Source organism: Hemiscyllium ocellatum, chromosome 25 (genome assembly GCF_020745735.1).
Source record: "Hemiscyllium ocellatum isolate sHemOce1 chromosome 25, sHemOce1.pat.X.cur, whole genome shotgun sequence".
Taxonomy (NCBI): Eukaryota; Metazoa; Chordata; class Chondrichthyes; order Orectolobiformes; family Hemiscylliidae; genus Hemiscyllium; species Hemiscyllium ocellatum.
In genome coordinates this window covers 4941928-4955337 of record NC_083425.1, presented here as the reverse complement: position 1 = coordinate 4955337, position 13410 = coordinate 4941928, and the positions used below count along the sequence as shown (strand labels likewise).

Here is a 13410-nt window from a genome sequence, read left to right as displayed (position 1 = left end):
TTCGACAGTGTTTTAACAAACGTCAAATGCCTCTTAAATGTTGCAATTGTACCAGCCTCCACCACTTCCTCTGGCAGCTCATTCCATACATGTACCACCCTCTGTGTGAAAAAGTTGCCCCTTAGGTCTCTTTTATATCTTTCCCCTCACACCCTAAACCTGTGCCTACTAGTTCTGGACTCCTCGAACCCAGGGAAAAGACTTTGCCTATTTACCCTATCCATGCCCCTCATAATTTTGTAAACCTCTATAAGGTCACCCCTCAGCCTCTGACGCTCCAGGGAAAATAGCCCCAGTCTGTTCAGCCTCTCCCTGTAGCTCAGATTCTCCAACCCTGGCAACATCCTTGTAAATTTTTTCTGAACCCTTTCAAGTTTCACAACGGCTTTCCGGTAGGAAGGAGACCAGATGTGCACGCAATATTCCAACAGTGGCCTAACTAATGTCCTGTATAGCTGCAACATGACCTCCCAACTCCTGTACTCAATACTCTGACCAATAAAGGAAAGCATACCAAACGCCTTCTTCACTATCCTATCTACCTGTGACTCCACTTTCAAGGAGCTATGAACCTGACTCCAAGGTCTCTTTGTTCAGCAACATTCTCTGGGACCTTACCATTAAGTGTATAAGTCCTGCTAAGATTTGCTTTCCCAAAATGCAGCACCTTGCATTTATCTGAATTAAACTCCATCTGCCACTTCTCAGCCCATTGGCCCATCTGGTCAAGATCCTGTTGTAATCTGAGGTAACCCTCTTCGCTGTCCACTACACCTCCAATTTTGGTGTCATCTGCAAACTTACTAACTGTACCTCTTATGCTCGCATCCAAATCATTTATGTAAATGACAACAAGTAGAGGACCCAGCACTGATCCTTGTGGCACTCCACTGGTCACAGGCCTCCAGTCTGAAAAACAACTCTCCACCTCCACCCTCTGTCTTCTACCTTTGAGCCAGTTCTGTATCCAAATGGCAAGTTCTCCCTGTATTCCTTGAGATCTAACCTTGCTAATCAGTTTCCCATGGGGAACCTTGTTGAATGCCCTACTGAAGTTCATATAGATCACATCTACTGCTCTGCCCTCATCAAGCCTCTTTGTTACTTCCTGAAAAAACTCAATCAAGTTTGTGAGACATGATATCCCACGCACAAAGCCATGTTGACTGTCCCTAATCGGTCCTTGCCTTTGTCTATGTTGCATCCTTAAACAGTGACCCTTGGTCTGGATTCCTCAGTTATCATGAACAATTTTCTTGTATCTACCCTGTCTAACCCTGTTAGAATTTTATAGGTTTCTATGAGATCCCCCCCCCCATCCTTTTAAACTTCAGTGAATGTAGTCCTAACTGATCCAGTCCCTCTTCATCTGTAAGTCCTGCCATCCCAGGAATCAGTCTAGTAAACCTTTGTGCACTCCCTCCATCGCCAGAACATCCTTCCTTGGATAAGGAGGTCAAAACTGCTCACAATATTGCAGGCACTGATCTTGGTAGCACCGAGGCCCTGTTCAATTGCAGCAAGACATCCCTGCTCCTGTACTCAAACCCTCTCGCTATGAAGGCCAATGTACCATATGCAACATATCTCATCTTTTGACATAGCAATCCACAATCTCCTGGGTTCAATATCGAGTTCAACAATTTTTGATCAGAACCTCTGACTCTATCTTGTCTTTTCTTCTGTTTTGGTTTCTCAATGTTTTTTCTCTATTCCTTCACTTTGCATTTTTTTTGCTTCTTTACCCATTACCTCAAGTTGTTTTCCTCAGCAGCCATTTTAATGACCTGTAGACAAGGCTCAAGGATCAAGGTCCAGGACAACTTGCTCACCACCACCTCCTACCTAATAAGCAGTAGTGGTCACTAATTGGCTTACATGTAGTCAGGACCAGAAACAATGGAGGAGTGCTCAGAACCCACTTGGGTAGTGTCACTCTCTGGGGCAAAGAGTGGAGAGATAGTCTGTGTGGAGGGGTAGGGTGTGGAGGAAGAGAGAGGATTGCTTTGTCACCAGAGCCCTTCATTGGTGGTGTTGGTGGGGTGAGGGGGTGGCTGGACTGGTGGGATTTTGCACGGATGATGTTCCCAAGAGTAGAGGGTTTCAGCTCGTTAGGGGTGGGGGAATAGACTGGTATTTTTTCCCTGAAGCATGGGGGCGCTGGAGGGGTGACTTTATTGGAGTATGTGAAATCATGGGGTACATGGAGAGGGTAAATAGGCAAGGTCTTTTCCCCCAGTGCAGGGGAGCTCAAAGCCAGAGGGCATAGGTTTCATGTGAGAGGGGAAAAGTTTAAAGGGATCTGAGGGGTAACTTTTTCATGCAGAGAATGGAGCATGTATGAAATGAACTGCCAGAGGATGTGGTCGAGGCCAGTACAATTACTTCATTTAACAGACATTTCGACATGTACGCCAACTGGAAAGGTTTAGAGGGATATGGGCCAAATATAAGCAAATGGGTCCAGTTCAGTTTAAAACAAACATGGCTGGTTTGGACAAGTTGGGCTGAAGGGCCTGTTTCTGTGCTATATACCGCCATGACTCCATGACCTCTGATTCTTTTAAACTCCAATGAGTACAGTTCCAACCTACTCAACCTGCATGGATTGCCTCCATTGCCATAGATGAAGGGAAAGTGAGGTCTGCAGATGCTGGAGATCAGAGCTGAAAATGTGTTGCTGGAAAAGCGCAGCAGGTCAGGCAGCATCCAAGGAACAGGAAATTCGACGTTTCGGGCATAAGCCCTTCTTCAGGAATGAGGAAAGTGTGTCCAGCAGGCTAAGATAAAAGGTAGGGAGGAGGGGCTTGGGGGAGGGACGATGGAGATGTGATAGGTGGAAGGAGGTCAAGGTGAGGGTGATAGGCCAGAATGGGGTGGGGGCGGAGAGGTCAGGAAGAAGATTGCAGGTTAGGAGGGCGGTGCTGAGTTCGAGGGAACCGACTGAGACAAGGTGGGGGGAGGGGAAATGAGGAAACTGGAGAAATCTGAGTTCATCCCTTGTAGTTGGAGGGTTCCCAGGCGGAAGATGAGGCGCTCTTCCTCCAGCCGTTGTGTTGTTATGTTCTGGCGATGGAGGAGTCCAAGGACCTGCATGTCCTTGGTGGAGTGGGAGGGGGGGTTAAAGTGTTGAACCACGGGGTGGTTGGGTTGGCTGGTCCGGGCGTCCCAGAGGTGTTCTCTGAAACGTTCCGCAAGTAGGCGGCCCGTCTCCCCAATATAGAGGAGGCCACATCGGGTGCAGCGGATGCAATAGATGATGTGTGTGGAGGGACAGGTGAATTTGTGGCGGATATGGAAGGATCCCTTGGGGCCTTGGAGGGAAGTGAGTGTGGAGGTGTGGGCGCAAGTTTTACATTTCTTGCGGTTGCAGGGGAAGGTGCCGGGAGTGGAGGTTGGGTTGGTGGGGAGTGTGGACCTGACGAGGGAGTCACGGAGGGAGTGGTCTTTTCGGAATGCTGATAGAGGAGGGGAGGGAACGGAACGCTGATAGGGAGGGGAGGGAACGGAACGCTGATAGGGGAGGGGAGGGAACCCCACTGGTTCTCACCTACCACCCCACCAACCTCCGTATACAGCGTATCATCCGCCATCATTTCCGCCACCTTCAAACGGACCCCACCACCAGGGATATATTTCCCTCCCCTCCCCTATCAGTGTTCCGAAAAGACCACTCCCTCCGTGACTCCCTCATCAGGTCCACACCCCCCACCAACCCAACCTCCACTCCCGGCACCTTCCCCTGCAACCGCAAAAAATGCACAACTTGCGCCCACACCTCCTCCCTTATTCTCTCCAAGACAGGCTGCCTACTTGCGTCGATTTCCTCAAATTCAGCACCGCCCTCCTAACCTGCAATCTTCCTCCTGACCTCTCCGCCCCCACCCCACTCTGGCCTATCACCCTCACCTTGACCTCCTTCCACCTATCACATCTCCATCGCCACTCCCCCAAGTCCCTCTTCCCTACCTTTTATCTTAGCCTGCTGGACACACTTTCCTCATTCCTGAAGAAGGGCTTATGCCCGAAATGTCGAATTTCCTGCTCCTTGGATGCTGCCTGACCTGCTGCGCTTTTCCAGCAACACATTTTCAGCATAGATGAAGAGCCCAAAACTATTCACAGTATTTCAGCTGTGGTCTAACTCATGCCTTGTATAGCTTTAAATTTTCTATTTTCGTATTCCATTCTGTTTGTGATAAAGGCCAATAATCCATCTGCCTTCCCTATTACGCGTTGAACTTGTAGGGGAGCATTTTGTGATTTATTCATGAGGACTCCCAAATCCCACTGGGTCGTAACTTTCTGTGGCCCTATTTAAAAAAAGAACAGGAAGTGCTCCTGGGTTCCTGGATAACTTGCCTTCAGAAAGCACATCACCAATATGGGATCAACTGGTTAGTCACATCATCGTTAGTTGTGGGACATTGCCGTCCACAATTCAACTGCATTACAGCAAACATACCTCAAAAGGAATTCACTAGTTGTGAAGTACATTATAATGGCTTGAGGATCAAAGAAGGTACTATATAAATCTGAGTTACTTCCACTCCTGAAATGTTTTATACATCGAAGTATGTAAAATGTGATTTGATTACCTGTAGGGATCTTTTTTTGCAATGGTGGCTGTGCCAAAGAAGATTTATTCCCCGGTTTGCAATCACGTTTACTTTCTCCCTGGATCAAAGTCTGAGTTTCAGAAGAACCAAAAGATGTCTCTGGAATCTGAAGGATCCTCGCTTGCATTTTTCTTGTGTACTGTCGAGATTTGGTTTTGATGGTAAACCCTTTGTTAGTGGGTATTAGTCGGAGAATGTCATTCATCGATTCCACCATGGCTTGCACTGTTGGAAATTTGTAGTCTGCAGCATTCAAAGGCTTCTTGTATTGTCTTTTATAAAGTTTCTCTAACTTATGTAGAGTAATGCCTTCAGGGTAACAACAAAAGAGCCTCATCAATTCATCCTTCAATCTCGCTTCCTTATTCACTGTGTAAAAGAAAGATCTCATCAGGAAGTAACACCCAATTTAAACACTGCTTTCCAAAGTTTTTAAATTACTGAGAATAGAAGATCACCATCTCGCATTTAAAAAAATAAAACAGAGCCCATTTCCACAGATTAGCGGAGTTTACTTCAAATCTGCTTATTATTTCCATGACGACGGGCTTAAAACACCTTGCAATCCATACACCATGTTCCTTCCAATGACCACACATATCAGGGTCTGATCTGCAAAAAAACAACCTAAAACAACAGCATCTATGGCTTAATAAATAAACAAAAGAACTGCAGATGCTGGAAATCAGAAGGAAAAACAGAACTTGTTGGAAAAGCTCAGCAGGTCTGGCAGCACCTGTGGAGAGAAGCACAGTTAATGTTTTGGATTCAGTGACCCCTCCTCAGGGCTAACGGCAGCTAGGAAAGTGTCAGTTTATGTGCAGAAAAGAGGAAGGTGAGGGGGAGATGGGGTAAAGAGTAAATGGTAGATGGAGATAGAACCCAAAGAAAGAGAAGAACAGTTGGACAAGCAAAAGAATGGCTAATGATCAGGCTGGGACAGGGAATAGCTGTTAATGGGGACTGTTCATGGCTAACAATAGGTTGTGTGTAATAGCTGACCTAGTGCTAACAAGGTCTGGTTTGTGGATATTGGGGGGTAGGGCATGGGAGAACTCAAGACCGAAAATTGGTGAAGTTAGTATTGAATCCAGAAGATCCCTGATGAAGGGCTCCTGCCCGAAACGTCGATTTTCCTGCTCCTTGAGCAGGTCACAGCTGCTTGACCTGCTGTGCTTTTCCAGCACCACTCTAATCTTGGCTCTAATCTCCAGCATATGCAATCCTCACTTTCGCCCAGAAGATTTGCAGAATTCCCAACTGGAAAATGAGGTGCCGTTCTTCCAGCTTGTGCTGAGCTGTTCTGGAGTATTGCAGCAAGCCTGAGACAGAAATGCTGGCCAGCAAGCACAGCGGTGTGTTGAAGTGGCAGGCAACTGGAAGCACAGGGTATCTTTTGTGGACAGAGCATAGGTTCAAGAAGCCAATTTATCGCCACTTTCAAGGATGACTAAGGATGGGGAACAAATGGCAGATTACCAGGGCGGTCCACATTCCAAGAACACATCAGAGAAAACAGGGCATGCAAAGAATTTCATCTTCATGTCTGGATCATCTCAGCTTGTACCAACACGCTGTTTCACTTTTGTTTTACTGTGAGGGAAGCATCTGTCCTACTCCAATCTTCCTAACTTGCACAACAGAAAGATCTCAAACTGAATACCATGCAGCCACATTGTTAACCTGAGATTATTGTTGTTTCTCAATAACAATCATATGATCTCTTACCCTGATGCTGATTTGGAATCCGCATTTGGTTGTAAGATAGATTAACCAGAGGCAACTTTTCTAACATGCTGCTGGAAGGACAGCTGCACTCTGCTGATCCTTTCCCACTTGCTGACTTAATAATGACCTTTCGTCCATCATAATCCAATTGGACCACATCCTTCATGTGCTCCAGGAGACTTGATGTGGAGTGAAACCCATAATCTGACAACTCCAATGATGTCTTGTACATCTGCTGGTATAGGCTGGATAATTGAGATAAAGGAACGCCTTCAGGGTGAACACGGCATAGTCCAATTATTTGTTGTTGCAGCAAATCCATTTTGTCAACTGCAAAAAAATCAAGTTTTAAGTTATTAGTATTTCTTCAGTTAATTTGTCAATCAGGTACTGGAATCTCCTTCCCAAATATACTGGATTAACATGGCTACTATTGGGTCTGTTGTTCTTATATTCACAAATCTAGATATAGAAACCTAAAGTCATTATACTGAGAGTAATAGAGTCATTCAGCACAGATACAGTCCCTTCGACCCAACCAGAATCCCAAACTAAACTAGTTCAACCAGTCTGCACTTGACCCCTATCCCTCCAAATATTTCTTAATCATGTACTACCTCAATGTCTTTTAAACTGAACCCACATCCAGCACTTTTTCTGCAGTACATTCCATACACAAAACATTCTCTGTGTCAAAAAGATGCCCTTCATGCCTTTTACAAATCTTTCTCCTCTCACCTTAAAAGTATGCCCTTTGGTCTTGAAATCTTGGTCAGTAACATTTTAATTTAATTTGAATTTGATTTAATTAGAATTTAATTTTAACATTAGGAAATTTAACATTAACAAAAGGAAAATATGCGTCTGTTTATCAGCTGTTGGGAAATGTTTTCAATCTTATCTAATGTCTAAAATAACAGGAACACCCATTTTATGCCTCTGTTGTCTCAAACTGAAGAAACAAGATCCAAAAAAATTTAACTTTTTAAAGAAAAATATGGTGTAAAAACTCAGAAACCTGTGGTCAAAATGAGGCACAATTAATGAGCTTCTTTAAATTTTAACAAAATTTCCATTAATTCTGCTTAATGTTAAATGTACCAATAAACTTAATACAACAGAACATAATCAGCCCGAACTTTCACCTACATAAATGAAGGCTAGGCTTAACTTTATTTATTAGCTTCCAAACAATTTCCAAGAGATTTCCCAGGAGGTAGCATGGGCTGGAGGGTTTCAGTATGAAGGGAGAAGTTTTCCTTACAGCAAAGGAGACTGAAGTGGGGGAACATGATTGAGATGTATAAAATTATATAGGGCATAAACAGGGTTGACAGGAAGAAACCTTTCCCCTTGATGGAGGGGTTAATGACCCGGGGCAGGGCAGAGATTTGAGGTAAGGGGGAGGAGGTTTAGCAGAGAGTTGAGGAAATCCTTTTTACCCAGAGAGCGGTGAGAATCTGGAACTCACTGCCTGTAAGAATGTAAACCCTCACAACATTTAAGAAGTATTTAGAAAGGGTGCAACAGAGATTTGCCAGGATGCTGTCTGGATTAGCGAGTATGAACTATAAGGTCAGGTGGGAAAAACTTGGGTTGTCTTCTTTGGAGTGGTAGACACTGAGAGGAGACTTGATATAAAATTATCAGATGCATAGATGGTGTTGAAGGTCAGAATCTTTTTCGCAGAGTTGAAATGGCTAAAACTAGGGGGCATGCGTTTAAAGGTGAGAGGGGAAAGTTCAAAGGAGATGTGAGGGGCAGGTTTTTAACGCAGAGAGTGGTAGGAGTTTGGAACATGCTGTCAGGGGTGGTGGTGGAGACAGATAGGATAGGCAGAAATGTGTACTGCAGATGCTGGAGATTAGAGTGGAGCTGGAAAAGCACAGCAGGTCAGGCAGCATCCGAGGAGCAGGAAAATTGATGTTTCTGGCAAAAGCTCTTCATCAGATATGATAGGCACATTTAAGAGACTTTTGGATAAGCACATGAATATGCAAGGAATGGAGGGAAATGGATCATGGGCAGGCAAAAGAGATAGTTTAATTTGGCCTCATCTACAACACATCGTGGGCTGAAGGGTCCATTCCTGTGCTGTATATTTACGACAGATTAGATTAGACTTACAGTGTGGAAACAGGCCCTTCGGCCCAACAAGTCCACACCGACCCGCCGAAGCAAAACCCACCCATACCCCTACATTACCCCTTACCTAACACTACGGGCAATTTAGCATGGCCAATTCACCTGACCCGCACATCTTTGGACTGTGGGAGGAAACCGGAGCACCCGGAGGAAACCCACGCAGACACGGGGAGAACGTGCAAACTCCACACAGTCAGTCGCCTGAGTCGGGAATTGAACCCGGGTCTTCAGGCGCTGTGAGGCAGCAGTGCTAACCACTGTGCCACCGTGCCGCCCACCGCGTATATGTTCGATATGCATTTGCATTGGCAAAGCAAACAGGCTGTAAGCTAAGAGCTGTTAGGTTAATAGCATTAATATTATAGATTTGTTAGGTGGTTGTTTATGTTCAGCATGAATGTGATGGGCCAAAGGGCCTTTTCCTGCGCTGTAGATCTCTCTGACTTTATGACAACCTCCTACCTCATTGTTACTTGGATGAAAAACAGGAACCTGAAATCTCCAGTTTCAATATAACTGAAAGCTAACTATCCTTCCAACACTGTTGTGTCTTCAAAAAACAAATGGAGTAGCACATTTAGCTTCGAAATAAGAATTTGGGAGTGCTAGAATACAACAATCTGTATTTGTCGAGCATATGCAACATGACAATATGTGCCAAGATGTCCCAAAGGAATGTAATCAGACAAATACTGACACTGCGCCATACTGGAATATTAGAATAGTTGCTGCTTTGTGGGAAATCTGAAATTTAAAAAAACTGAAAATGTTTGAAATACTGAGGTCAGACAGCATCTGCGAACACAGAAATTAAGTCAGACCTCTCTGTTCCAACTTAGGTCAGTGCAAGATCAAGGAATCCTGATGAAGGGCTCTGGCCTGAAACGTCAAATTTCCTGTTCCTTGGATGCTGCCTGACCTGTTGTGCTTTAACCAGCAACACATTTTCAGCTCTGATCTCCAGCATCTGCAGACCTCACCTTTTACTCGAAGCATCCAAAGAATACCCATGCAGACATGGGGAGAATGTGCAAACGGACAGTCGCCCAAGGGTGGAATTAGGTCCCTGGCGCGTGAGGGAGCAGTGCTAACTACTGAGCCACCGTGGTTCTGCTATTCCCATTTACACCTTCCCAAGACCCACATTTTGTTTCTTTGTTTTCCCCATCGCCAGTTCCTTCATTGTCATCTTTTATCATTGAATTTCTCCTGTCTGCTCCCACATTAAAGACTTACCTTTCCTTTATTCCTCCATTGCTGCTTTTCCATTCCTTGCTTAAGACCTATAATATCTTTAAATCTTTCCAAGTCAGCCATAAGCTCATGAACAACCCATAACATTTCTGGGTCAATGAACAATTTTTAAAAAGGAGAGGTCTACAAATGCAACAGGTTCGGAAGGAAATTCCATTGTTAACAGACTGGGCAGCTGAAGTCACTTTTGATGGAAATCAGGATTTTAAAAGAAGCCAAAATTTAGGTGGAGTTGGGGTGATACAATACTGACCTGACAGTATTGGGTAAATGAAACGGACCTAAATAAATTCATGTTGTAGTGCACATACACAATGTTTTTCTGACAAGGCCTAGAAATGACATTCTCAGTCAGGGAAAGCAAGAAGAAAGAAGATAAACAGGCAGCTGTGCCAGCCCCATGGTAACCACATCATGCTGTTAGGAATGAATGGAAGAACTAAGTTAAGAAAATATGAGTTTATTGCAACAATATGATTAACATAAGGCAGACAATGGAAAAGGACTGAAGGAAGGGCGATATGTTCAGCCTAACAGCATGAAAGCAGCGATACTGACAAGAACAGAGCTCCAGCTACAGTCTTGGTTTTGACCTGAAAATCAGGAACATTGGTAACAGTAAGAATGGTTTGTTAGTGAATCCAGAAGTTATTACATCCAAACAGAATGCAGAACACAGACTGCAATCAGACTATGGACGTTCCCAAAACAAAAGCAAAGTACTGCAGATTCTGGAGATCAGAAACCAACTTAGCAGTTCAAGTATTATCTCTGGAGAGGGAACATGTTGAGTTCAATAAGACTCAGAAGCAAATAAGGCTGGAAAGTGGAGTTTTAATCTGCAGTAGAACAGGAGGAGGGGGAGTGAAATAAGTCTGCAGAAGTCAGTATCTCGTTACCAAATCACCCTTTATTTACACATGCATAGTGGGACGGCTCCCTCAGAGCCAGCTCTGAGAGAGGACAGAAACTCTGAAACTCCTGTTTATATCTTTCAGTCAGTGAGATGTTAAAGAGTTAATTTGCTTTGCTGACCTGCAAGAAATTGAATGCCCCGGGGTCAGTGAATTGAATTTATCGTCGCGTGTACTGAGGCACAATGAAAAGCTTTATCTTGCGAGCGATACAGGCAGATCACAGTTAAGTAGCATAGATAGGTAAATAATAGGCAAACAGTGTCAAAAACAAAAACACAGGTACATGCGAATGTTAAGCGTTTGTGAGTCCAAACAGTATTCTAACAACAGCAGGGTTGAAACTGTTCTGAAACCAGCCGATGCATGTGTTCAGGTTTCTGTACCTTCTCCCCAATGGTAGAGCTTGTAGAAAAACATTTCCAGGGTGGGATGGGTCTTTGAGAATGCTGGCAGCCTTTCCTTGACAGCGGGCCGGGTAGATGGATGGGAAGTTGGCCTTTGTGATTGTCCTGGCCAAGTTCACCACTCTCTGTAACTGTCTCCGATCTTGCATGGTACAGTTGCCATACCAGGTAATGATACATCCAGACAGAATGCTCTCGATGGGGCACCTATATACGTTGGCAAGGGTATTCGCTGTCATGCTAAATTTTCTCAGCTGCCTGAGGAAGAAGAGATGTTGTTGGGCCTTTGTAACCAGTGCATCCGTGCGAAGAGTCCAAGAAAGCTTGTTGTGGATGTTTACCTATTGTTTACTTATCTATGCTATTTAACTCTGTGATCTGCCTGTATTGCTAACAAGACAAAGCTTTTCACTGTGCCTCAGTACACAGGACAATAAATGCAATTCAATTCATCGTTCCTTATTCAAAATCAATCTGAACATTGCAATTAAAATTCTGAGGAATAGGAAATTCGAAATAAGCCCTTCATCAGGAATGATCAGAGCTGAAAATGTGTTGCTGGTTAAAGCACAGCAGGTTAGGCAGCATCCAGGCTTATGCCCGAAACGTCGAATTTCCTGTTCCTTGGATGCTGCCTGACCTGCTGTGCTTTAACCAGCAACACATTTTCAGCTGTGATCTCCAGCATCTGCAGACCTCATTTTTTACCCAATTAAAATTCTGACCACACCCTCCATGTACCAAAAAATATAATTTGCACCGGGCCTTGTCAATAAGGAATCATTTACATTACATTATCTCTGGAAATGCTGTGATGACTACATTGTGTCTTGAGTGGCCTGTGACTGTGGGGGGAATGGCTGAGGGTTGTCTTGTGGGTATTACTGACTGTGATGTAAAGCTATTATATAAAGGAAGAACTGTTCCTTTGTTCAGAGAGACCTCTCGACATTCTTCACAAAAATTTGTCAAGTGTTAAAAGAGTTTCTCCACAGCTTAAACTGTTTCTGCTTAATAAAGTTTTGTTGTTGTTCACAGAAGTTGACATATTGCAGTTGCATCAGGTGTTTAAGAATCACAAGAAAATCAACTTCACACCAGGAGTCCCTGATTGGATCAGGGTAACAGCCCCAGTCAGGGAAGTCACTATGAGATTCACCCAGGCTGACCTGGATATAATCACTACATCCCTCGATCTCTGGGGATACAGGCCTATTCTTTTTCTTCTAACCTTTCCTGGGGTGCTTTTGCACCATGTCTAGGTCCTCCAACTCTGTCTCAGATACAGATGGCGTTCACCAGACCATAGCCCACCTCTCGTAACTGCAGCATTTTGAAAGAAACTCGTCCCTTTCCCCAGGCAGGAAGGCATCAAGGCTGTGACATCCACATGTCTATCGAGGACTCTGAGGTTTGTTCAATGTTAGACAGAAGGGGAGAACCCATGGATTCTGACAACCTTTCTTGCTGTTCTGAGGGGCTGGGTATATTTTGCTCCTGCCATGTTTGCGAGTTTGCAGCTTTCATATGGTTCACGTGCCTTTTAACCTCATGCGGAGTATTCTCCACATTAGCAACACTGCTGGAGCTATCCCTGAAAATGCATGAGGGATGGCCTGTCAATCAAATAGGAACCAGGACAGTTTGGTATCTAGTAAAGCTGAAGGCTGTTTCTTTAAGCCAGCCTTCAAAGTTTGGCCTCTCTTTCCACCAGATAATTGGATGATAGATGGTATGGAGCTGTCCTTACATGTCAAATACCATTACACTTTAGGATATGCTTGATTTCCCTGCTGATAAACAATGGCCCATTGTCTGTGATCAACACTTCTGGGAGTCTGTATATTGCAAAAGATGCACGCAACTTTTCTATCACCATCCCCATGTTTGATGAATGAACTCAATGCACATCCAACCACTTTGAGTGGGCGTCCACAATGTCTATGAACATTGAGCCCATGAAAGGGCTGGCATAGTCAACATGTAACCGAGCGCAGGATTTACCTGACCATCCCTGTGAACGTGGGGAAGTTGCTGATGGTACGTTTTATCCTTGTTGGCACTCTGTGCTCTGCCCCACAAACATGGCTATGTCTGCATTCAGTCCTGGCCACCAGACATAATGTCTTACCAACATTTCATTTTGGACGTCCCTGGATGGCCCTGGTGGAGTTCAGCCAGTATCTGGTGGCAAACTTTACTCAGGACAATCACCCTTGCTCCCAAAGTAATATTGTGCCACCCTCCATGGTGCTCTGGTCTTGCCTGGTCCAGACAGGTTTCAATTCTGGTTGTGATGGCCTTTTAGTTTCCCCCATCACCACCAGCTGTTTCAGTTTTTCC

The 13410-nt window shown here is 44.5% G+C and overlaps 1 protein-coding gene across 1 annotated transcript in view; it reads right to left on the bottom strand.

Moving 5' to 3' along the window:
* Positions 1–13410, bottom strand: part of wu:fj29h11 (uncharacterized) — a 153603-nt gene that overhangs the window by 137586 nt on the left and 2607 nt on the right. Inside the window, exons 2-3 of the mRNA XM_060844678.1 lie at positions 6348–6677; positions 4599–4988 (exon numbers count right to left, since the gene is read on the bottom strand). Of these exons, the coding sequence (XP_060700661.1) occupies positions 4599–4988; positions 6348–6669 (712 nt within the window). The 5' untranslated portion in view covers positions 6670–6677. The remainder of the gene's footprint in view (positions 1–4598; positions 4989–6347; positions 6678–13410) is intronic.